This window comes from Gavialis gangeticus, unplaced genomic scaffold, assembly GCF_001723915.1.
Source record: "Gavialis gangeticus isolate Ggan-Ray unplaced genomic scaffold, GavGan_comp1, whole genome shotgun sequence".
Taxonomy (NCBI): Eukaryota; Metazoa; Chordata; order Crocodylia; family Gavialidae; genus Gavialis; species Gavialis gangeticus.
This window is the reverse complement of record NW_017729019.1, coordinates 66,071-91,787: the sequence shown is the minus strand read 5'-3', so window position 1 is coordinate 91,787 and position 25,717 is coordinate 66,071. Positions and strand designations below refer to the sequence as shown.

General features: G+C 44.6%; 1 protein-coding gene across 1 annotated transcript in view; it reads left to right on the top strand.

Moving 5' to 3' along the window:
* Positions 1–22,647, top strand: part of FKBP5 (FK506 binding protein 5) — a 32,678-nt gene extending 10,031 nt beyond the window's left edge. The window contains exons 3-11 of the mRNA XM_019513770.1: positions 485–629; positions 2,398–2,540; positions 3,502–3,616; positions 10,053–10,209; positions 12,232–12,322; positions 14,245–14,328; positions 16,077–16,262; positions 19,849–20,088; positions 21,386–22,647. Coding sequence (XP_019369315.1) covers positions 485–629; positions 2,398–2,540; positions 3,502–3,616; positions 10,053–10,209; positions 12,232–12,322; positions 14,245–14,328; positions 16,077–16,262; positions 19,849–20,088; positions 21,386–21,493 — 1,269 coding nt within the window. The 3' untranslated portion in view covers positions 21,494–22,647. The remainder of the gene's footprint in view (positions 1–484; positions 630–2,397; positions 2,541–3,501; positions 3,617–10,052; positions 10,210–12,231; positions 12,323–14,244; positions 14,329–16,076; positions 16,263–19,848; positions 20,089–21,385) is intronic.
* Positions 22,648–25,717: the final 3,070 nt, after the last annotated feature.

The window sequence follows — 25,717 nt, the reverse complement described above, 5'->3', positions numbered from 1 at the left end:
GGTTCAGAGTTGGCCAGAAAAAAAATCTGTCCTCATGACTCCCTGGGCAAGCTCAACAATCCTACTTTAACTGCTGCATCAGCACTACTCATTGCATTGAAAAGATACATGGGAAAACCAGGATTATGCTCCTGTGCTTTGAATGTAATACCTGTTGGTTTTATGCCATGTTTAAAGGGCTTGTTCTGCGGGGCTGGGTGGGTGGAAGGGAAAAGGAGTAGGTGCTTTGGGCAGCTGGAGCAGTTGTTAGGATGAAGCTTGTGTACCTGCACCATATTATATTACCAGCAATTAAGGTTTTTGTTAAAAGTGTCCTGAGCTGTTGCAAAACCAGCTGCGCTAGCAGCATTTAGATGCAGGCCGATGCCTGGCTTTGGGCACTTGCCTGAAGTTGAAGAGCCTTGCAAGCTGATCACTTGATAACAGCCCGTGCATTGATAACAGCTCCTACCATCTTCATCCTAGTCATTCACGTTTCTCCTAGATTGTGAAGAGAAAGGGAAACGAGGATGCGTCCCCTATGATTGGAGACAAAGTTTATGTCCACTACAAAGGAAAGCTGGCAAATGGGAAAAAATTTGACTCCAGCCGGGATAGGAATGAGCCATTTATCTTCAGTCTGGGGAAAGGTAAGGAGCGGAGCAGGAACAGAGACTCCGGAGACCAAAGTGGATTTACCTGGGTTCAGGGCACTTAGCTTGTACATCACCCTGTTGTCAGAGATGGCTGAAGTTGAAATCCCGGTTCTGCTGCCAGCGTGGTTTGACTGGGGCAAGCTGGCCGCCTTGTCCTTCTCCCCCAGCTGTTGAGCCTATTTCAAATTTTTAAGTGTTTCCGTTTTTTTTTTTGCTCACTCAACTTGGGGCAACTACATTGTGGTTTTCAGCGATGAAACTCTCTAGCAGCTTTCATCAAGTCAGCCACTTTTATTTGTAGTCAGCATCTCTGCATCGGTGACTAAGTCCTTTAAAATAAAGCTCATTCTCGAAAGCTTGGCCTTCAGCGTATGGTCACGTATAGCTCCATTGTTGGCAGAATTTACATTTCCTTCCCTTCTAATTCGATAGGCTGCTTTACCCCTTCCTGATCCTTGCATAGTTATGGCTTGTTGCAAAACATTTTAAAATGGGCTGTGCGTTGGTTGTGATGGGGTTTGATTTGCCAGGATTTCTTGCAGTTTAGGAAACTTTGTGGCATCCAGCTGGACTCATACTAACTGATGAAGTCTCTCGTACAAAAGGTTTAAACTTCCTGTGGTCAGACAGATGTCACTAATAATTAAAAAAAGTGAGGGAAATCCGTGTGCTTTTGCTGACTTTCAAATATCAAGCCCTAATTTCTAAACAGAATGCTTGTTTTTTCAAAGCTCCTAATGGCTGTCAGCAGATCTTGAAGGTAGTTTGTTTTGGGTGTCCCACTGCCTCCTGATTGCACTTAGACAAATGAAATTCAACCTTCCCTTTGCTCCGTGTCCTGTTGGGAACAAAGGAGATTTGTTTTGGAGACATGTGGCTTTCATTAAAAATACGGCTTGCTCAATTTAAGGACTCCATTTACTAAGGGCCACTCTTATTAGCACTAAGGCTGCGTGCCTTTTTATGGCTCTTTAAATTTACAGAATGGAAACCTTTGCTTCTCTAATGGCTCGTAGCTCCAACCCTTCTCAACTCCACTTTCCATTGACCCTTTCCCAGACTCAGAATAGTGACGGGTCTGTAAAGCCGTCTGTATAACTTGGGGTGCTGGGATGCTACAGGAGCAGCTTGGTGACATGGTCCTTCTCTGCTGTTATTGCAGGTCCCCTGGTTTATCTGTCTCTGATTGTAAGAGTGCCTGTCTTGCAAGCTCATTTGCAGATGGTGTGCAGCTGCCCTCTGTGGCTGCCGGGCTGTAACCTTTCTCCACCAGTGCGGAGGAGGTCATAGACCAGGGGTGGGCAATTATTTCAGGCAGAGGGCCACTTACTGAGATGTAGCAAGCCATCGAGGGCCACATGACAGGCAGCCAGGGGCAGATAAATATTAATTTTCTAAATTTTTTAGGGGCCTCGCAGGCTGGATACAATGGCCTGGTGAGCCACATCTGGCCCACGGGCTGCATTTTTGCCCACCCCGTCATAGGGAATCTCCAAATTGATGTGCATGAATGACCGTGCTGTTTAAATCCTCACGGCATGTCCTGCAGAGCATGACACTCCAAGTGCCAGGACTTGCACTTGAGTATGATGGACTCCGTATGGTGGTTCAACTACTGACGCTTTTGGTAATGGCTTAATGACGACAGGCAGGACCAAATGTATGAATACAGCAAAGTATAACATGGACTGCATTTCAGGTTTGCTTTATCCAAGTTGTGATGCACATCATTCCCTCATATTAAAGTATGACCTTCTTCTAGGCCAGGTAATCAAGGCTTGGGATATCGGTGTTGCCACCATGAAGAAAGGAGAGATCTGCCACTTGCTGTGTAAACCAGAGTATGCATATGGCTCAGCTGGTAGCACCCCGAAAATCCCCTCCAATGCAACTCTCTTTTTTGAGGCAAGTATGTGGGAGGATGTTGGTGTGGGACTGGAGGGCTGGAAAGGAGGATGCCCTGCTCCCCACCCTGCCTTGTGACTTGCCATTGAAATGTAGTTCAACAAGCAGCTTGGACTTTTGAAAGGTTTTCCGACATCTCCAGGGACTTGTGCCAAGGCTTTCTCAGAAATGCATGTCTGAGCTGGAGAGCCTGTGCCCAAACAGCAGCTGAAGCTGCAAAACCTAGGAAAGAGGTCTTGCGGGGCAGCATGAGGGAAGCAGATGAGGCAGACACAGAATGGACTTTCTCAACAATTCAAAAAGTGGAAATAAAAGTTCAAAAATATACTGGGGAAATTGCAGCTCAGCAACATTTTCACGTTATAAAAATCCATTAACACCCATGAGCCACATGAAAACGAGTGTTGGCCGTCTAGAGCCTGCTCTGTGCCAAACTGTGTGCTGTGGATGTGTTCATTTGGCAAAAGCTTTCAAATAAAAGCCTTGGTGCAAATCGCAACAGAAGAAATAGATCTTCAGTTAATTAAGGTTCAGATCCTCCCAGCTCTGGCTGCAGGCCCTTTCCCTGGAGATCCGTGGACCTCAGTGTGGTAGCTTTGCTGTCAGCAAACTGTGGTACAAAGCCTGGTCCGCCTTTAGGGCAACTTTCACAGTGCCTCCCACCACTGTGTTGTGTCCTCCCCTTGCAAGATGAATAACTCCTAGTGTTATTTTTGACTTCATGTTACTTTTCAGGTATTGGGCATGTTCCAGTTTTTAATAAATTGAACCTATTATGCCATGGCTTAGAACTGGCTTTCATGGGATTCTTTTGCCTGTCAGCTGAAAGGAGACGGGATTATTTGGGTTTCCAGCTCTGGAAGCAACTGCAGCTTTGTCTTTTTTTTTCTCTGTTTCTCAAAAGGGAAATTCCTTCTAAAGGTCTTTTTACCCTCCCTCCCCCCTTTTCTTTTTCCTCCAGATTGAGCTACTCGATTTCAAAGGGGAAGACTTATTTGAGGATGGAGGGATCATTCGGAGAATCAAAAAGAAAGGGGAAGGATACTCTAATCCAAATGAAGGAGCCACTGTAGAAAGTGAGTAGTGACCTGTCTGGGGAGCAAACAAATGCATTTTTCCTGTTTCTAATGACAAAGCAGCCTGGCTGGGTTTTTTTGAGGGATGCTGGGGTTTAGTGACTGATCCAGGTCACTGGCTCAGAAGGGTTTACGGGAAGACCTTAAATAGAGGGAATAGCCAGCTGTTGATGGAACCGCCATTTGGGTATAACCCAGACTTCCCGAGTTGCATTGGCTTTAAATTCTGGCACTGATGGCAAACCGACTCTGACGCCTGCAAGGGAGAGAGTCCTCCTTAGTTTACCAGTCCAGAAATGTCAAGGGAAATTATAAAACTTAGATACTATGTGGGTTTAATCTCCTTCTCAGCTATCTTTTAAATATTTACCACTCTTCTGTTTGCTGCATGAAAGACTACTGTATTGCAGTTGCAATGAGAAATAGCATATTGGCTCCTGTGCAGCTGCAAACACTGAATTTTTTCCTGTGCACAACTGATTAAAATCTTTACCTTTTTTGGCCTCAATAAGGCAGCCCACCTTGCTTGAAATGTATTGCCTCTCTCTCCCAATTTTTATAGTCGTTTTCAGTGCATCCATGACAAATTGTGGCCTTTTCTTTCCCTTTCATTGTCATCCAGATACTGCCACTAACTTTTGATTGCTCTTAAGTGGTGGAAGTAGACTAAAGAAAAGGGTCTGCCAAAGTCAATAGTGTACTATGGGTTTTACTGAAGGAAGAATTTGGCCCATCAGTGTTGAGTAAATCCCATTCAGATTTCTTTTAGTGCTTTTTCCACAAATACAGTTGATGTGAGGTTGGTCACGCTGCTGAAGAAATATTTCACATCAGCGAAGGGGAACCAAGTTGTTTTTTCGTTCTTTTTTTAATTAAGAAAGAACAATTCTTAAGAGAGAGAGAGCCATGTTAGGGAAATGTTAGCCATTTAAATAGCTTAGTTATACAAGGGGTTTGGGATTAGCTGGTCCTACTTCTCATTTCAGTGCTATCCCATCCGAGAGCTTATGAGCCTTCCTTGGGGAAGAGATGTTGATCTGAATTGTTAAGTCAAAGTTGCTTGTAAAAACCACTGATTCAAATGGTTGGTTCTTTTAATGGAGCTGCAGTTTTTAGAGACCAAGTCTTCAGGCTTTGCTAATTGGACTGAAATACTTTGAATGGTGACTGTATGCATTGAGACGGGCTGGGAGTAAAAGTTTCCAACTTTTTTTACTGCACCTCAGGACTCTTTCAAAAATCAGAGTAGACAATGGTCCTAATTCCTGCATTGCTTTTGTTACTGATTTTTGACTTCATTCAAAGGGGCTGTTATGGTTGTGTGCTTGTGAAATTTGTGGCTTCATAAAGAAAATTGTGCAGCTGATTACACAATAACAACTGGAACAGAGTAGTGTCCTCATTGGACAGGCAATGAAACAGTTTGATTTATCTGGGTGGTGGCTGAGCTGGGAAAATGTAAAAGAGTATTTTTTCTACTTTGAAGGAACCTAAAGCAGGAGCCAAAAGGCTCGTCAGAGGTAGAGCGCTCTCTGATGTCGTGCGATTCTGAATCCTATTTTTACCTATTTAAAATGAGCATTTTCTTCAACAAGTTCAATACATGAAAACACAGGGTCAGAACAGTGGAGAGGGAGGCCCTTCGGACAGTCACGTGTGACTCTTGCAGCCTGCCTAGGGACAGAGGTCAAGAATCATTTGCCAACCCCATTTCCAGCGCTCGTCTTAGGCCAGCAGCCTAGGTACCAATGCAGCCTTCAGTTTCTTTCTGGTCTAACTACATGTCCGACATCTTAGGGGATCTTTGAGCGTGCAGCACTGATATGGGATGGTGCCTTTCAAACCTGGCAGCTTTTAAACAGCGTTTTGGCTGCTCCTGTGCTTTTACATATATCTATAAAACTTTGCTTTATATATAAAATTATGCTATACATAGATGTACATATAAGATAGATATATCTATATTTCTATCTTTCTATTGGTAGACATATAGATCTATCTGTATGTGTGTGTATGTTTATATATGTGTGTGTATAGATATATATGTATATGTGTGTGTTTGTATGTGTGTGTGTGTGTGTGTGTGTGTGTGTGTGTATGTAGATGTGTGTGTGTGTGTATGAAGGCCTGCCCACCTCTGAGTGCACCATTCTTAAGACTGCAAGTCAAGCACAAGGTAATGGGAACAGGCCTTTGACTTGACATAAAAGTAGCGTCTGGAAACCAAAGGAGCAGCCATGATGTATCCTAACACGGTATTTTGAAGCCAGACAGGTGGTAAAATCTAGCAGCTACATTTTTACTCGTAGAGAATCTCCATTCAGCTGTCCTAAACCAGAGCATTAACTCAGGAAATAGTACAAAGGTGACTGACATCACTGCTATAAATGGACCGGGAGAAAATGTGCACTTACCAGAGCTAACCTCTCTGAGCTGGATTTTTGAAGACTGTATTATTGGTTTGAGTTTTATAGGTTGTAATTCACAGTTTTGCTTCCTAAAACACAGGCTGCCGTAGAATCCTTGCATTCCAGCTTTTGTTACAGCCTTTTCTTCGTTTTAATCTGAGTACAAATTGCTGTCAGCACATCAAGTTCATGTGCCAGCCACATTCAGAACACAGTGTTCTGCGCTCTGCAAAACAAAATCGCTCTAGGCACTGCGAGAACAATAAGTCAGCGCTGCAGCTGAAGTGATGTTCTGCAGCCTGGCTGGGGTTTCTTGCTGTGTAATCCAAGTGTAACCGTATCCAAACGATCTGCTTTAGATAGCACTTAAATGCACTTGGAAAATGGAACAGTTGACTTTCCCCCATTGTCATGAGTTTTTTACACGCAATTAAAACTGAATAAAATGACTCTGCTTGGGGTGGGGGTTAAAACTCTTGTATCCTAACTCGTCTGTGAAGGGTGGAACTGGAAGTCTCATGCCACATGTATTCTGATTATAAAGCTTTTTCAGCTCAGATCAAAAGTATATCACACCCCCATCCTCCCTGCAGTCCTGCAGCTATTCTGGTAAAAGCAAGGATTTGGGAACTAGGGCATTCCTTTCGGTACTTGAACTTTCCCTCTAACATAAAGCATGAAGCTGCAGTAACTAGGACAGGGGCGGGCAGTTATTTTGGGCGGAGGGCCGCTTACTGAGTTTTGGCAAGCCATCGAGGGCCGCATGACAGGCAGCCAGGGGCAGATAAATATTAATTTTCTAAAATTTTTAGGGGCCCCGCAGGCTGGATAGAATGGGCTGGCGGGCCGCATCTGGCCCGCGGGCCGCATTTTGCCCACCCCTGAACTAGGAGCTTCCCCCTCCATCCTGTTTTCACCTATTGGTCCCTTCTTTGTATGTACAGCACCAAAGCTTGGTGATTTGTAGATGTAAAGCAGGCTGGGTCTTTGCTGCATGGCAAGCGGTGGGTAAAGAAGTAGGAGGAAGACCTGCATGTCACTGTAGAGTTGTTACATCACTGGATTTCAGGCTCAATGTTCTGCTTTGCTGCTTATAAATAAGTTAGCTGGCAGAGGGGGAGACCATGAGGGTGATATAGGTCAGCATTGGAATAACTGAACTTTTACAACCATTCATTCCTCTTTCATTTCACTCTGTATAAAGTTGCAGCTGGGTAAGGCAAGAGTTGACAGATTTCCTGTAGCTCTCTTGCAGTGCTCAAATCCCTGTTGCATGTCACACGCAGCTTGTCCCCTTGCTCAAATTAATTGGGAGCTAGACTGTTGTACATTGCTGACTGTTCTAGTTTTTGGACAGAAATGGTGGTGTAGGGTGTGCCATGAAGGGTTTTGATAATGCCAGAACATCTTTTGACTGTCTTCCCTGTACAGTGTGACTTGGTAGAAGGGTGTTTCTGGGGAGGAAGAAGGTGAACTTCCAACCAGAATTGGGGCCCACAGTCACTTGTTGTATTCAGGGAGAAGTTGTGCCTGCCTGACCCAAGGAAAGTAAATTTTCCTATTCTTTATCTCCCAATGCAGACTGCATGTTGTTGTGTCTTCCTATAAAATAATAGACCCCTAAATGTTTCTAAGCCACCCTCGCCGTGTTACCTTGGTGCTACAGTCTGGCTGCATTTTGTGTAAATTGTGAATGAGTTGAAACCCTTTGTAAACTGATGTGGTTCTTAAAGCCTCCAGACTTTACAAATCCAGGTAACATTTTTTTTTTAAGCACATTCGTGATCTTTCAGATTTTGGCATAAATAAGAGCGCAGAGCATATCTAGGATGAGCAGGGGTTTCATGCTTTTCCATAGTGTCTGGGTCCTTACGGGTCTATCACTCCACACCAGGGGCAGGCAATTATTTTGGGCTTACTGAGTTTTGGCAAGCCGTCGAGCGCTGCATGACAGGCAGCCAGGGCAGATTAATATTAATTTTCTAAATTTTGGGGGGCCCCATGGGCCAGGTAGAATGGCCGGGTGGGCTGCATCTGTCCCCCGGGCTGCATTTTGCCCACCCCTGCTCCACACTCAGCTACGAAATGGAGACAGCTTTTCTCCCGGGCTTTACTACTTTTGCAGAATATTTTTTAAGTACTGCAAACAGATTAAGACATAGTCTTCCCCAGACTACTGCAAAGTGAAGCCTGCAATGCCTCTGCAGCTATACTAGGCAAACCCTGGTCTTCAGTGGCTGCAGGGCTTTTGGCATGCTTTTGGAAACCTTGAAAAGATAGTCCTGGTAGGCAACAGACTTTTAAAACACTTGGGAGGTTGCTTACAAGAGGTTATTCTTCATTGCAAATAATTTATGCTATGGAAACAGGACATAGGTTGTGTCCTGAAGCAGTAATACCCACAGGACCTGATAAGCAAGGAAGGACACTTCTTTAGAAACACAGCCAGAAGCATCAGGTGGCAAATGTGCTTGTACCTGCTATTGTCTTCTGTGACCGTATTTATGTCACCATCCCAAAATAGACCTGAGTTGTTATTGCTTAAAGATTAAAAATGTTTATCTTGTACTTCAGGCTCTTAGCAGGAAGGGCCATGTCCCTGTTGTCTGAAGTATAGGACAAGCTTATAGCTCTATATAGAGACTTTCTAATCACAATGAAACTGTGGCAGAGTGCCAACAAACTGTATGGAGTTGCAGTTAGTGCTAGTACATTTTAGGACGGGAGGAGTGTGGTAGTCATTGCATTTATCCGTTGTCCAGTCCTTAGACTGTAGGTGCATTTTTGGCATCGTTGGACTAGAGTATCTTTGATATCGGTTGTTTTCGAACCCTTTGTCTAACCCTCTTCTCTCTACGAAGGGCTAATTCTGCATGACTGCGTAGTGTCAATGAAGTCTGTAAGTGTCTGCTTAAGCCTTAGGCTGCTTTAAAGGAGCAGGTTAGGATAAACTCGGCCAAGTAACATCAAGCAGTTAGGCTGAGGGAAATAAAATTTGAGGAACTGGTAACAGGCAAGGCAGCGTCATAGGCAAGAGAAGGATAGGACTAGGGTAAAGGTGACGACAGGGCCCAAGAACAGGGAAGTGAGAGGATTTAGGTTCTGGTCTGACTCACAACATGATCAGATAGAAGATCTGCTTTTGATATCGGCATCGAAACAGCTTCCGTCCTCTTAACTTCAGTTTGAACAGACGGTCCCGCCTGCAGCTGTTCCCTAACCCTGCCTCTTTAGCCTTGAAAAACATGGGAAAGGTCTCTTCCCCGTCAGGCTGGCCACCCATTAGTGAGCTGCATATCTCAGGGCTTGACATGTTTAGAGATGACCATGCCCCTGTTTTGTTCTTCTTGTCATTTTTCTTTGTTTTAGGTTTCTAACCCTTTGATTATTTTGTAATTTTTAGGTTATTTGATCACTTGTCAATGTTTCAGGTTTATGATCATTTTGTTAGTTGTAGCCTTTTCAAAGTCTTTAACCATTGTCATTGTTTGTAACTATTTTCCCCATCATCTGTTTAATAATATGTAACCATTTCCTTTGTCCAGGCTCAACAATATCTTATTGGTTATCATTGTAATAATGCAAGTTTTTACCTAGCTCTGTATTTACTTACTGTGCTTACAAATTAAGAGTTTTATTAAAGTTTTCTTGCAATCATCTTTTTAGGTTGCTTAATTTTGTTGGGACAGGTCTCTTGGCACCATCTTGGGCCCTTTGGCCATATCTAGGGATTGATCCCTAGCCCATCCCTTCAGCAAGGCTGGGGGTGCACCTTGGAGACTAATCATATATGAGAACTTGATCAGGGCCCTCAGACAAGTCTTCTCAAGTTGGCTAAATCCAGAGGCAAAATGCACACCTAAATTCTTCAAACAGCTCAGTTACCATGTGCAGGGAGTAATTTAGATACGCTTGCTTTGGCACCTAACTGCTGTATCATGACTGCACTGGAAAAATGGGAGCCAAGATGTCTTGATTGATGGTGCTGTGCTTGGCCCTTAAATGTCTATGTTCTTCCATCCCAATAGTCCACCTGGAAGGATTTTATGGTGACAGAAAGTTTGACTCCAGAGATGTAAAGTTCGTTGTCGGAGAAGGGGAAGACCATGACATTCCAATTGGAATTGATAAAGCTCTGGAGAAAATGCAGCGGGGAGAGCACTGTATCTTGTACATCGGACCACGGTAAGAAACTTTCCTTTGCTTTCCACTAGTTGTGTATTATGCTTGGAGACTGCTCATCGCAATCTGAAAGAGAAGAGAGACAGTCACCAGAAAGACTTGGTCAGCTAAGTATTATTCTGTTTGGTGTTTACATCTTCACATACTTTTGGAGTCTCCTTCCTTGCTTGCTCCAAGGGCCTTATGGCCAAGGGCAAGCAAAACTTGGGGGCATCTGAACCCTGAGCCTCCAGGCTTGGGCCAGCAAGTAGGGCACCCACCAAAGGTTTTGGAAACATCTGAAGCCCCAAGTGAGGGTGGAGGATGTTTGCTGGTAGTAGGGCCACTTAACAGTTCTGGACTCTTGGATTTGGCATCAGTTTTGGCTAATTTGGCCTCGGATACAGATAAAAAACCAAAGCAGCTCAGATTCTTTCTCCACGTTAAAATTAATCTCTTGGCAGTCTTGAAATGGCACATGTGGGCCTGCATTTTTTGGCAAACCAGTAATGACCCAGGACACCTGGGTTTTAGGTGCTTATCACATATGGCACTAACATTTTTAGAAAACAGGTGTGCAGGACTTCTGAAAATCAAGGTCCTTCAGTGGTGTCTCAGTTTGGGAGCCCAGAAATTGAAGCAGTAAAAATAATTAACCACAATTGAAAGCTTAGACCAGTGGCTTTAGACCAGTGATTCTCAAGCCAGGTGGTGCGGTACCCTGGGGTGTCTTGACGTCCTTTCAAAGGTGTGCCGCACAATGTTAGCACTGTCAGGCATGCAAGCATGATTTACAAGATAAACCCAGAGATTTCAAATAGGTACCTGTAGTGTTAAAAACATTCTGACCTGCTGTGGCCTGTCTGAGTTCTTTGCTATAGAAAAATTGCTTTATTATTTTTCTGTAGTCAAAATAAAGAGTGAAAACGAAGAGCTGGCATTTTCCAAAGGGTTTCTTGAGTCGGACAAGGGGTGCCTTGAGTCTAAAAAGGTTGAGAACCTCTGCTTTAGACCAATTTAAAAGTCATAAAATGGAAGAGTGTATTACGCAGAGCCAGTGGAAAAGGAAACTTCTGTTACATAGCATCCTCTCTAAAGTTCCCCACCCTTTGGCTCTCCATTGGTGCAGCCACCCAGACATGTAAACTGATATTTTCAGTGTCCAGAAATTTTGACAAAGGGATTGTTGCACCGTTGTGAAAAACGGTTTATCTGCCTGTTGGATGCATTCTCTATTCTACTTCAGCTTGCTTATGCTGTTCATAAAACCTGTGTCTCAATCACAGGATTAAGGAAAGCTGAGCTGTGAAAAACTGCTCTTGGTCAGATATCTAAAACCTGTAACAATGGCAGGAAATGCATCCGTCACTATTTGTGAAAACGGCTGCTTGTATCAGATGCTTTTTTTTTGCCGTCTTACATCTCCCACGAATTACCCACAACGGCTGATGACAGCAATATCCACACGTAGCCCAAACTGTTCTAAGTTAGATTATACCTTCACTTAGTCCTTACGGAGTAAAACAGTCCTCTTCTGGCACGGCCAAGCAATTTGAGGGAACAGGGAAGATGTAGTTACCTGTGTAAATGCAGGGGAAAATGCCAAACTCTGGTTGCAAGGAATAGGTGCCTAAAATAGAAAATTTAGGTCCTTATCTTTTACACAGCATGATGTTCAGAGGTGCAGAGAGAGAAACGCACACTGCTCAAAGTGCAGCGGTTCGAGAACGTGGAAATGCTCAATTAGCTGAAAGACAGCAGAGCTGAAGGAAGGTCAGGTGGGGTAAATAATCACTACAAGTGAGGCAGAGTGTATCCTGTCTGACGGCTGCAGGAATACTGTTGAATCCAGTCCCATTTCTAAAACCGACATTGCCACAGACGAGATGCTTGGCACGGTCTTCCCTGACTCTGCATCTAGTTGGTCTCCAGGGTCCGGCGTGCAGCTTCCCACTTCTTTCGCCTTCTGAGCGTGAATATTCAGCATGCTGAGTGGATTAGATGATGCCCTTTCCTCTGAAGCTTTGTTATCATGCTCTGTTGCAGGTATGGTTTTGGTGAGGCGGGGAAGCCTAAGTTTGGCATCGAGGCAAATGCTGAGCTTGCGTATGAAGTTACACTGAAAAGGTTCGAAAAGGTGAGACTTGCACTTCTTCCGACTGGCACAAGGCGCTTCTAGAAACTCCGGGAAACTGCCCCAAACTGAAAAATGTTCAGCACTTTGTCTCTGGCATGATCGTAACGCAGCCCTGCTAAAGCAGATACATCAACAAAGATCTCTGTGTTCTTAATTTGTTCTTGTGTGTCGGTTTGTTGTATTGTTTTGGATGGGGTCCAAGCCTGGTTCCCTTATTTGTTACTAGGCTTGTTCCTTTTGTACTTTTTTCTGGGCCGTACACAAAAAGGTTCGTGTCCTGCCAAATTGCTTTGAAAGGAGGGCAGGGCTGGCCTGCTGAACAGGCTGTGCCCTCTTCGGGAGCTTGGAAAATGCGCCCGTGTTTGTACAGTGCTGTTGAAGAACAAGATGTACGTGGGGCGGAGCTGGCACAGCAAGGCTCCATCATGAGACGCCTGGGAGAGGAAGGCTTCTGCGGCACGGGTACCTGACCCCTTATCTTGGGGTAAGCTAGGGTGTGAACTTGAGCAGGTCACCTGAGCTGCAATAAAAGCAGTAAGACTACTCTGTTTACCACAGGGGAATAGCGTGTACCCAGGCTGTACCATGGGGTAGCTAATGTCAAAGGATCGTAGAAAATGAGGGTTGAAGGGACCTCAGGAGATCACATCTAGTCCAACCCCCCGCTCCAAGCAGGACCAGCCCCAACTACAGCATCCCAGCCAAAGCTTTATCTAGCTGTGGTTAAAAACCTTGAAGGATGGCAAGTCCACAACCTCTCTGGGTAACCTGTCCCAGTGCTTTACTACCCTCCTCATAAGAGGCTTTTGGGGTTTTTTTCCCCTAATATCCAACCTAAACTTCCCTTGCTGCAACTTGAAACCTTTGCTCATTCATAGCTGTTAGGGGCTGTAAGGGACCTTACAGATCATCAGGTCCAGCCCCTCTGCACTTGGGCAGGAAAGACTGATGGGATCAAATGATGGGTGTCAAGACGCTTTTTGAACACTGCCAGGGTGGATGACTGTACCTTTCTGTTATCTGCCTGTAAGTTCACACCCTAGCTTCCCTCATCATAACTTGTCTATGTAGCTTACCCCTGTGACTTGCTCCCGTCCCCTTTCTCTTAACTTTGGTGACAGCAGAATCGTATCCTTCCCGCAGATGTGGGGGGAGGTCATGGGCCCAGCCCTTTCCCTGTTCCCTGTGGAGTCGCATCCATGCCACAACTCTGCTTCCTGCTGCTTGTTTTTCAGCGGGGTTTTGAGCATGTGGGCTTAGCATGGACTGGCCTAGGTAACCAGTCGTCCTCTGACTTAATTCTGGATGCAGAGTGATGCTTTGCAACACTCAGCACTGACAAGCTGAGCCAGTCAAGGCAGTACCGTAGAAAGCCATACAGGTCTGTGCGCCGGATGTGAAAGATTTAATAGATTTCATAGATTTTAGGGTTGGAAGGGACCTATGTGATCATCGAGTCCAACCCCCTGCCCTGGGCAGGAAAGAGCGCTGGGGTCAGATGACGCCAGCCAGGTGTTATGACCCCAGCCAGGTGTTACAGGTTCCAGCATCATTCATTTTCTGGGTTTATTCCCTTTTTTAAAAAATTCCCAACAGCAGATGCAGCTGCTAGGTGGATTTATTTATCTTAAAGCCCCTTTCTTGCTCTTCTGTCCTCTCCTGTTGCTTCCCCTAAGGGAGGAAAGCCACTTTCTAGTGACACTAGAGGACAAATTCCTTTGGATAATGGAATGGCAAGCATGGGAATGGCAGAGAATGGGCTGAAGAATTAAGCCTTGAAGCTGGTATGTTTAGAAATCTGGGAATCTGTAAAAGTTGATATTTGTTTTTGGGACAAGGGGCACTGTAAGACATCATGAACTCCAGCTGATGTTGTTTCCTATCCTGTCTTCTAACAGTTGCTTAAAAATGTTTGTACTTAGGCCAAAGAGTCCTGGGAGATGGACACCAAAGAGAAACTCGAGCAAGCTGCCATTGTCAAAGAGAAAGGGACAGTGTATTTCAAGGTTTGTAAAACTGCAGCATAAATGAGTTGCCAAGAACTGAGCCATGCCTGCAGGCACACTTTTTTTTTAATTGCTTGTGGACTCTTCAGAGAAACAACTTAAAATATTCCTGGACAGGCATAAATGCCGCATCATTTACGCGGTCCCCAATAGTTTTAGCTTCAGGCAACAAAAATCTTGCCCTGCTCTTGTTGTTCCTTCTCTACAAGTAACTACCAGGCTTTGGTACAAACCTGGCTTTCCCTGCTTGGACTGATGCGGATGAGCATCTGGCAGCTGACTGTCCTTATCTGGTAGGCTGAGCTAGTAATAAGGAGGTACCCCTGGAAAGAGGCCACTTCATTTAGCACCGCCTGGCTTTTGGGGCATTATATGGAGCCTTATGTCTTCTAAAGTTCTTACATCTAACACCTCCTTTACACGGTGTGCATTTAATCTATGGACTTCGTTGCCAAAAGATCTGAAGGCCGAGAATTTAGCAAGATTGAAAATGGGATTAAACATTAATGTGGGCAGTGAAACATCCACAGTTTTATACATGACCTGGATAAAAATAGTAAGGATTATAAACCTTCCTGTTTCAGTGTACAAAAAACAACACTGAAGGATATTGATCAAAAAAACCAAACCTTCCCCTGTAGGCCAGTTAAACCAAATTGTCTGTTCTGAGGTTTCTTGCTCCTTCCTTTGACGTATCTGCTGGAGACCATCAGAGAAGGGACTCTGGGCTGGGCTGAGATAACTGTCCTGTAGTTCCCCATAATAAACAGCTTTATTGAGAGAGAGAGATGTGCAGTATGCTTTTTAAGTTAAATTACTTCAATACCAGGGTAGTGGCTTCATTTCAAAATATGTCTAACCTTTCAGACTCTGATTACTTTGTTGAGGAGACAGTGGGTGGTGAAAAGAGGTTTTAGTCTGCAGACTTTATCCTGTATACTAGAAATGACTTGTTACAGATAAGGTGTGCTGGTGGTTTGATTGATATGCCGCCCTTCCCAACAAAGGGTCATTTGAAATGTGGTTTAGTGATTTGACCGAGTTTTAATGAAGTTAACCAAAGGATGGACCCTTCATTTCTTGCTCTGAGTGTGATTCTTGCCTCACAGTTTCACATTTGAAGCTGTTTGTTTCTGAACCAAGTTGATGTCCAGTGGTCAGTCTCCTTCCACTGCCTAGGAGTCTGTTCCGGCAGTCTTCTCTTCAGTGGTGATGCTGTTGAACCACGGATAGTCGTTGCACCCTGGTTTTGCAGGTCCATCAGTGAAAGTGCATAATATGCATCTGATTCATACAGTGGCTATTCTGCCATGCTGGGCTTGACTTGAAACCATCCTACTACCCTCCTTGCTTCAAGGGGAGTGTTGCCTTGGGACCCAGAAAAGAGAGAGGTGGGATTTCAAAGGGAATCGCTGCCTCTCACTTCATGTTGAGCTTAACTCCACCTGCAGACCCTGGGGTGTTTGGCTGTCAAGGTGTCTAGCACTCCTGACACCAATGCAAGTAAGGAATAAAAAGAGCCTGACTCCCCCAACCCCACCACCCCACGTGCTCAGCACTTGCAGCTCCAGTTAAGATCCACAGGCTCGATGGGTGATTTGACACCTCTAAAATGACCTCCCTCATTTTTTATGGTAAACACTGGAGGTTGTCCAATTGCAAACTGTTTTAAGACCGTTTCAGAAGCAAATCTGCTTTCATTTGACAAATAACATTCCTTTTGCCTGATTTTCTTCGCTTCATCCCAGGAAGGCAAGTACATGCAGGCGGTGATTCAGTATGGGAAGATCGTGTCCTGGTTAGAAATGGAGTATGGCTTATCAGAAAGGGAATCTAAAGCTTCTGAATCCTTCTTGCTGGCAGCCTTCCTCAACCTGGCCATGTGCTATCTGAAGCTGCGGGAGTATACCAAAGCTGTTGAGTGCTGTGATAAGGTAAAGTCCATCTGAACACATGGGCTGGAATAGGCTTATCTTCTGTTACCGCTCCCTTTTTCTTTCCCCTCCCTTGCATCAAATTTCTGTACATACCAGAGGCAGTTTCAAAACCTTATTGCGAGTTTAGTCTCCCCTCTGAATTTCCTGTGCTTGGCGGTTTGAGAACTGAATCTAAACTCTCTTTGAATGTGTTTATCTTTTGCAGAGCAGTAACACACTGCATAGCTTTTCAGAGAATAGTGGGATGGTGCTGGATATTTTGCATTTCAAACAAAATGAAAAGCAGTATCCAACAAGAATTTGTTCAGTTAAAATGTGAGCTCAGGAATCCATTTGGCTTCCTACGTGTTCAGAAGCTGGTGTTTTATTAAAAACCTCTCCCGAAATAATAACTGCGCCATGTCTGCTTGGTAGTTATAATATACAAAATGGTGTATCTAGGTTAAAGAGATTACTCTATTCAGGAAGATAAAGAAAACCCATGTAGACGTCCTCTGCACCTACAGTATTAGTAATATTTTAAGTTAGCTAATTTGCTTCAAAATCTCAGCACTGTGATGAAATATATTCGTTCTAGCAGGTGCTCTGTCCTTGATGTGATATTCTGTTGCTAATCATTTAGGATCAAAAGCTGAGAGGAGCAGGAAATATTTACAGTATTCTGCTCTTCAATACAGTGTGCACAGCAATTGGGCTTTTTAGATCAAAACACCCAGAATTTGGAAGAGCACTGTGCAAATTTGCTCCCAGTCAGTGTCTATACATGTACAGTTAATTTTACTACCTGTATTTACAGATAGTAGCTAACTGTGCAGTAGACTAGCTACTGCATAGTAAATTGTATGCACGTGTTAACAGCAAAAGCTGAGAGTAGCAGGAAATATTTACGGTATTCTGCTCTTCAATACAGTGTGCACAGCAATCGGGCTCTTTAAATCAAAACACCCAGAATTTGGAAGAGCACTGTGTAGATCCAGACAAATTTTCCTTGCTAAGTCTGGCTCTTTGTGGTTCCAATGGTGAAAATGAAGCATGGCCAACACACGCAAAAAACTAGCAGAGTTTGTGTGCGACTGTGCGTGGCTGTGTCGTGTTGTATGCCCTTCTGCACTGCAGAATGCATAGATAGTGTAACTTAGTTCTCTCATGGTGCCTGCACAGTAGAAGCTTTTTATCTCCGCGTTTGTTATCTCTCCTTTTGTAAAGATTGTATAGGGTCCAGGGTTGTTAATGGCTGCAGAATTTAAAGTCTCTTCAGCATGTTCAGAATTCAACTCTTAAGATGTGCCTAGCTGAAATTTGGAGCCAGAGGTAGTACTCTGTCGGCATGTCTACGTGTGCTATGAATGCTTACTGCGCAGTAAAATACTGCACAATAAGCCTTCCCTGGGAGCCCATCTACACATGCTCCCTGTTGGGAGCAAATCTTCTCCCAGTGGGAGCAGCATGGTCCAGGGCTGCTCCTACCTTGCTCTGCTCCCTGATGTGGGGTCCTGCTGTGCACGGGGCTGGGAGACAGCTACTGCTGCAGAGCTCTCCCAGCCCCATGCACATGAGCACAAGCCCCATTCCCAGCAGGGCTTCCCCATGAAGCTGAGGGATGGCTGGGAACTATCCTGTTTTAGGGCAGCTCCCTGCATGCCTATGGCTGGGCAGGGAAATCCCTGAGCAGCCCAGGGGTGGCCGGGAGCTGCCCCAGAAGCAGGACAGCTCCCAGCCAGCCCCTGGCTGGGCAGAGAAGCAGAAAGCTAACCTGTCCTGGTTTTGCTGAGTGCCTGGCTCCTGGGAGGAGCAGTGCCAGGGTGGCAGAGAACTACCCCGTCCAGGTGCTGCTCAGGTCTTGGCTCCAGTGGGGAGCCAAGAGCTGAGCAGCACCAGGACCAAGGGCGTTCCCCATTCCCTGTGGCCCCCTGACATTGGAGCAAATTTGCTCCCGGTCAGTGTCTATACATGTGCTGCTGCACAGAATCTACCATACAGTTAGTTTTACTACCTCTGTTTACTGTCAACTGTGCAGTAGACTAATTTACTGTGTAGTAAATTGTATACACTTGTAGATCATGACACTTTACTGTGCAGTAAATTAGTCTACTGTGCAGTAAAGAGTTTCGTGTAGACACACTCTGTATACACAAAGTTATATACTGCATATATAGAGGCTCTGACTTCCAAAGCCAGACCCTGCAGCTGGATCCATGTGGTTAGACTTCCCCACCTTCCCTTCCCACCAAATCCCCCACAAAGACTTCACTGAGTGTCAGCACAGGTGCAAGAGTTTGCCTGCTCTGTTTCAACCTGGATCTGGCTATAGGTACTGGCCTCTGTCTATCGGCAACGTTCTTCTCCTCTTATAGGAGTGTCTGCATATGTATAAGCAGATCGGGTGTGTAGGCAGCACTGAAGGCATAAATGTAACAGAGAAATCAGGTTGAAGATAATGTAACCCAGGAGCCAGAATGTGGAAAGCTTATTTTGTGTTTCTGCACAAAAAAAGCCTGTTAGGCTTTAGTATCAAGAGCCTTTCAGGCTTGATCTATGGTATAAGCTAGTCATTGTAACTGGAACAATAAGACAAAGAAGTTTAAAGCTTTGCATATCTTGTATGTAATAATTTCCAGACATACAGTCTTGCTACAATTAGACAATTCTACCAGGAATACATAAATCCAAGTCAACAAGAGGTAACTTTTAGAAAGCAAGCTTAGTGCACCTACCTCAAGAAGACTGAGAAAGCAGGGAGACAGACATGCTGCTAAGGATGCAACTCTTTGGCTACCTGGGTTCTGTTAATGTTACATGCTCCTGAGTTTGGAGGCTACATACATGACTCAGTTTTGCATTTGTGGGCTTGTCTCTGCCTACTACTTTCAGTGGTTTGTGTGTGTGTGCGCACATAAATATTTCAGCATCTAAAGTACATTATATGACTTGCCAACCAGGCTTAGAGACCAGTAACATTTTGTAGGGCAAGCTAAGAACACTCTAGAGATTTCAAGCCTCTCCTTTTGTCCCAGTTTCATCATACTTGATGGGGCTTTAAAACTCACAGCTCTTCTGAAGGAGAGACATTAACAGAGCCTCTAGCATTGTACAGGAGCAGCACAAGGAGCTGCTAATTGGCTGCATGACCTCAGTGTTATGGGGCTCTTTTTCAAAAAAGTCCAGTTTTGTGCGGGGGAGAGTCAGGCTTTGAGTTATGGTGGAAATATTTGTCCCTTTATTATGATCTTAATTACATGAGGTATAAAAGGGAATTGACTCTAATGAGGTCAAGCGGAGTGAAACAGTGAGAGCAGAGCTGATTGCTCCATCTTACTGAAGAATAGCATGGAGCTGAGCTTTTGTTGTTTCAGAGCCGAACGGACTGGTATTGTCATTCTTTTGTGTGGCCTTCCAATGGCATACCATTGTCTGCAAAACCATTGCACACTGCCACGGAGATCTGGTATAAATGGTGGCTGGGGCACATTTATGTCAGTCATTCCCTACAGCACAGTCCTTACCTGTATTAACAAGAATACCTCAGGGTGCTGCCTAAGGGATGCTCTCAAAGCTTTGCTAATGTGGGAACATATGTTTGCAGGCATTAGGACTGGATCAGGACAACGAGAAGGGTTTGTACAGGAGAGGTGAAGCCAGACTACTAATGAACGAATTTGAACTGGCAAAATGCGACTTTCAAAGAGTGCTGGAAGTGAACCCACAAAACAAGGCTGCCAAGTCGCAGATCACAGTCTGTCAAAAGAAGACAAAGGAACACAATGAGCGTGACCGAAGAATATATGCCAACATGTTCAAGAAGTTTGCAGAGAGAGATGCAAAGGTTTGTATTATGTCGGCACTTGGAGCGCATCCATTGCGACCTCCTAGCAGACTCCAGCTGAAGGGTTCTCAGTAGACTTGCGTATGGTGAAAGGCTTCAGATTTAATAGCCCTGCAGACTGAGTGTCTCTACCTAGACAAGAAGTTGTTCATGAAGGGATAGTTGACTAATGAAAGCACAGCTTTTTCCTGGAGGAACCAACTCTGTAGAAGCCTGGGATTTTTCATGGCTCATTCATTGTTGGATTTCTTTGCTTTAAGACTACTACCACAAAGATTTAGTTGTTGAGACTATTTGCAGTGTGGACCCATGACAGCTGGGAATGAGTTTGGAACAAGGATTGAATTTTGTACTTTCTAGCTGAAAACTGTAGCCCGCTTCTGTTGCTGCTGACCCAGGGTGGGTCTGTGATGGCATTCAGTCCTCTGGGTGGGCCTGAGATGTTTGATGGAAATTCATTGTAGGGACCTCCTTGATGGTCAGCACACACCTTGCAACAGAAGATACCATTCCCTTTTAACTGTGGTAGAGATGTTGCATTCTTCAAACAACAGGCTATGAATTCACCTAAACAAGCATCTAGTGCAGACAGTACTCAAGCAAGAGAGAATAGAGAAGCCAAGAAACCAATTTGTGTATCTCCTTTAAATTATAGCGGCACAGCTAGCACCTGGAAATAAATCTGTTATTAAATATGTTGCAACATCCAGCAGAGCTAAGGATCAAAGACTAGTTGAGCCTATTGTTTGAGATGCAGAAATGAAGTTGCTTTAGCCAGCTGAGCTGCTCATGGAGGAATAGGGCTCTTCTGCTTTTTTAGGATTGGATTGAGGTATGTGAGTACAGGCAACAGCTCTGAGGGGTTTTTACCTTCTGTGCCCCCACACAGCCATTTCAATAACACCTTTTTTTGTGATGGTACCAAATGTCCATCAGGGAGAGTGTAGGTTCCAGGTTCTACCTTTTCATGAACTAGTGGAGAAGGTGCTAACAGAGCCCTCTCTTATTCACCTAGGCTTCCTTAGCCAAGAGGAATGGAGCAAGTATAATCTTCACTAATGCTCAGAGCCAAGAAAGCAGAGGTTTGCAGTGTGAGTGGGCTTTATGACTGCCCTGAGCATTGCAGCCAACTACTGCTACATCTTAGGGGAAAAACTTACTCTAGGAGAGAGGAGTTTTATGTTGAATTTGCAGTATCTGTTAATACTGAGGCTCAGGGAACCCTCGGATTCACTATGACTTGATTTTTCTGCTTGTATCTCAGCTAACTGACTGTGGTTTATTTGCTGTTGTACAGGAGGAAGCTAGCAGAAATCCAGGAGAGAAAGAAGTGGAGAAAGCAACTTCTGAAAAGAGGCTAAAAACTCCAGTGACTGAAGGCAAAGAGGCTGAAGGGCATGTATGATGGGAAAAGAAGGTGGGAAGGAGACCCTCCTGAACTCAGCCTGCACTGAAACAGGTTTCTGCAGAACTCAGGACTCGCCAATGTTTTATTGTAAAGCTTGTTACAGTTTGTGTGATCGTGGAAGCAAAATGCCTCGCAAAGTCCAACAAAACCAGCCCTGCTGCTGTGAGCATGCTCAGCAGTGGAGCACAAGAAGAGGGACAGTGTGGGACCACTCTGAGTGGAACAAATAGCTTTTAAAAAGGAAAAAAAAATCAGACTCTTGGCTCTAGGAAAATTTCCTGAGACGGCTTGATCCAGCTCATTTCAGTTCACATCAACTTGCCACGCGATGTCCAGGGTCCTCTTAAATGAATTAGAATGTAGGAGCTGTCGGTTGTACAATTCAGTATTGCATTTGGTTGTACCGTAGTAGGACCACACAGGCCTAGGTTTAAAAAAAAAAAATTGACTAAAGTGCTGCCGGCTCAAGGTATAGCACTGTATCTACTAGAACAAAGTGCAAAGCAGTGTGCCATGGTTTCAGTGAACAGCAGTGTTATGGACTCTAAAGCCAGAAGCAGAGAGGTGATTTCTCACGTAACTTCTTCCTTCTCTTTCACTCCAGTGCAAACTTTAAATAGTTTTCTGTAGCACAGCCTAGCTTCTCTGGGAGCTGAACAGTCTAGATCGTGTAATAAGTGAATGCTTACTGGTAATGTTCTGCAAGACTGGGCTTTTTTTGGGTTGGTTTTACCTCTTGAAGGCTTCTTGGATCTTCTTCCAGAGGTGTTTATAATGTTAAGATGGTCATTGGAATTAAAAAGTACTGCATTTCATTGCGACTTTCCCATTTCCTTTTAGGAAATTGTTAAAATGGTTTTTTTTTTTACTGCTGCCGTTACATTTTGCATCACTTCTGTTATAACTCCTCTCTCTCCCTCTCTCTTTTTCTCTCTCTCTCTCTCTCTTAGGGAATTATAATTTGGCTTTAAAAGGGTGTTTCATTTCGGGGAGGCTCTTTACATTTTTAAAAGTTGTACCACAGTTTTGTTTTGTTCAGTGCAAAAGACTGTTTTCAGAAGCTGCTCTTATCATTTCAGCCCACGACCCACAACCTGTTTAATTTAAAAAAATGGAGTTTACCAGCTTATTAGGGGTCTATGCAAAAAAAATTTAAAAAAAAAGAAGAAAAGAAAAGAAAGCAGATGAACTATTGTGGTTAGGTCTCTTACTATATAGTACCATGATTCGTAGGTCAACAATTTATGTATCTTCTATCCAGCACCCACTCAGGCTACTATGGTGGGAGCTGTGTTTCTGTATTAACTTACAAAGCACAGAAATGCATTGTGAATGACCGGGAATACAGTCTCAGCATACAGCATTTTGAGTGAAGCCTACTACATCATTGCTTCAACCCTAAAGGGACATTGTCACTACCTTTTTAAAAACAGCTTTTAAATTCTTTTTACTCCTCCATGGTTTGTAATACCCCTTTTGAAGCTTGAAAATAAATCTTTTTCTATCAGCTTTGCTTCCCAATTAACAAAGACACTATTTTATTTTGCTCTTTCTACCTTAATCCTGCAAAAACCAAACTGGCATGCTCGCTCTGCTTCTTTCTTTTGACCTGACGAGGTGGCATTTCGAACATGTGCGGCTGATGGTGGAACAACCTGGAAATACATTTAACGCTGGTGACTGGTGCATTCATTAAGAAATTGTTTGGTGCAGAAAAGCACAGGGTTGATGCTACTATTGCATATCTTGCAAAAATCTCATTCACTTTTATTAGCAAGGGTGTTCCTGTGGGCAGAACATTTCTGTTTTACCACAGAGTATTATGGAGACTTGGGAATATTTTGTTGTATTTTGGTGTGATCAGACCAAAATACAGGGCAGTTTTCAAAAAACACACACTTTCTGGTAATGGATTGAAATGGCTAAATGTATTTAGACTTTAAAACACACTTGTACAGAATTGAAAGCAGACTCAGTTTTTATCCTGAACTAACAATGCTCCCTAATGATATGTTAGAAGATCCATCCCAACTAAGTAAACTGCCTGAAGCCACAAAGTAGCACACTTATATAATGTAAAGACCTTAACCTCAAGCTGTATAAACCACAAAAGGTTTAAATCTGTCCTCATTTCACTTAAGCCTTGAAGGGATATCTAAACAGGGAATAATGTTTTGTCTGTCGCAGTCATGGCCTTAAACTGCAAGAGCTCTGCACAGGAATAGGTTCAAGGTAGCTTTTGAGCTGACCATTGTAAATCTTGTAGGTGCTAGTCAGACTCATTTTACTTTGTATCATCATATTTTCATTTTGATCATCTTAGTTTGCCTGCACTTGTTAACTAGTGAGGTTTGATTTCAGGGATAAGCATATGTAGCTTTACTTGGAAAGCCTTCTTTGGCACTGAGCAAGGGTGTTTAATAGGTTCAAAAACACCAACTCTTTTCAATGAGCATGTGTTTGAGAGGAGGATGAGAGTTGTGCACAAGCTTCTTAATGCTCATGCAGAAGGCCAGGCTGGGAGTCATGAGCTTTGGGTGTACTGGGAAAACAGTTTCTTGCAGACAGCTGTTGGCTTCGGGGAGGGAGGGACAAACCGGGTTCAGCATCATTTCAGAAATCAGCCTGAAATGTTGCTGAACATTAATCCTTGTCCACACTTGCAGCTAAGCTGAGTCCGGATGCAGCTGGTGTCAGCTACAGGTAAGTGTCTGGTGTAGACTGAATGTCTCTATCCAGAGCAGATGCAGCAAGGGTAGCTGTGTGCCCAGGAGCTCCCTCCAGACGTGTAGAAGGCCCATTCTCCCCTAAATCTTGGATGAGACCAGTGGTGATTTGTGGTGCAGGTGCGAAAAACTGGAATAAAACTCGCTTTGCACAGCCCCAAGGGTTAGGTTGCACCTGGTAGGTGGGAGTCCTTGGGGTACTCTGATTTACCATCCCTTTCTCTCAGCCTCGTGCATTTTGCTGTATATCCTAAAATAGGAAACTGCGCCTCTTCCATGGCCTGCTATCCCTGCGCTGGTCTGCTTGTTGCCTTCATGTGGTTTACTGAGGGACGAGAAGCAGGGCGCTTCCTCAAAGCTGGCCCACTGCCACGCTCAGCACAGAGGGCTACAGAGTGAGCTTGCCTAACTTCGGCTACGGCTACCGTGGACAACCATCTGAGAGACACAGACTAGGCTAAGCTAGAGAAGACCTAGGTTGTAACCCACTCCATGCCGCTCCAGGCTAGCAGAAAATGCCTTGAAAGCAGAGGTTCTTCAGAAGTTCTGCAGCTTGGGGTTGCTTCTCAGTGCACCCCCCTGAAGCCATCCCTCCCCTCCTGAATATGCAGCTGGTCAAATGTATTATGCTAGAGAAGAAGGTAATCAGAGTCGTTCTTTAGCAGGATCCCCTCTTGCTTGTGATGCCCCGGCATCTAGCAGCAGGCTCGTTACCAGGTGGCCGTGACACATGCATGTGCAGTATCCAGGAAATGGTGCTTCCAACTTGGCCTCCTCACCAGGTGGGACTGCCTTGGTGCCCTCATATGTTGCTTCCCGAATGCCACTGGAAACGTTCAAGGGCAGGAGTTGAAGTTATGAATCCTATCCCCTGCCTTTACCAAGGCCACCTTCCTGGTCAGTCCTCAGGTTTGAGTGTAGCTGAAACGGTGAGTACTAGATGGGAGAAGCAACGCTTTGAGAGGGGTTTTCTTCTGGAGATGCCCTCGGTGGAGAAAGAGAACGCAGTTCTCAGATTGCATCTATGATGGGTGTAGGAGCTCCCGCCACACGACCGCCCCACCAGCACAAAGGGACTTGCGAAGTGCTACCAAATAATCCTGTTACAGGCCGATTCATCCCAGTTTCCCAAATGCCGACGTTAAAGGCGGCAGGGAACAGGATGGGATGAATTTTTCCTAGCCCACCTGTAAATGCTGCACGAGTCCAGACACCTTTGTCTTCAAAGGAGAGAACAAACACCGCCGGTTCATTTAACATTCCTTCTCTCTCCAGTCGAACGCTCCCTGCGGTGACGGTTATTTTCCAAACCCATCTGTTTTTTCACCTGCTCCAGACTTTCCCAGCAGGCAGATTGTCACCTGGGGCCTCCATGCTGCCAGAGGCTGCGTATTTGGGGGGGGAAAAATGCAAACACCCAGCCGTAAGTGCACAGATTTGAGGGGCATGGGTCCCCCCTTCACCCTGGTAGTGCACACAGGGCAGGGAGCCAGTC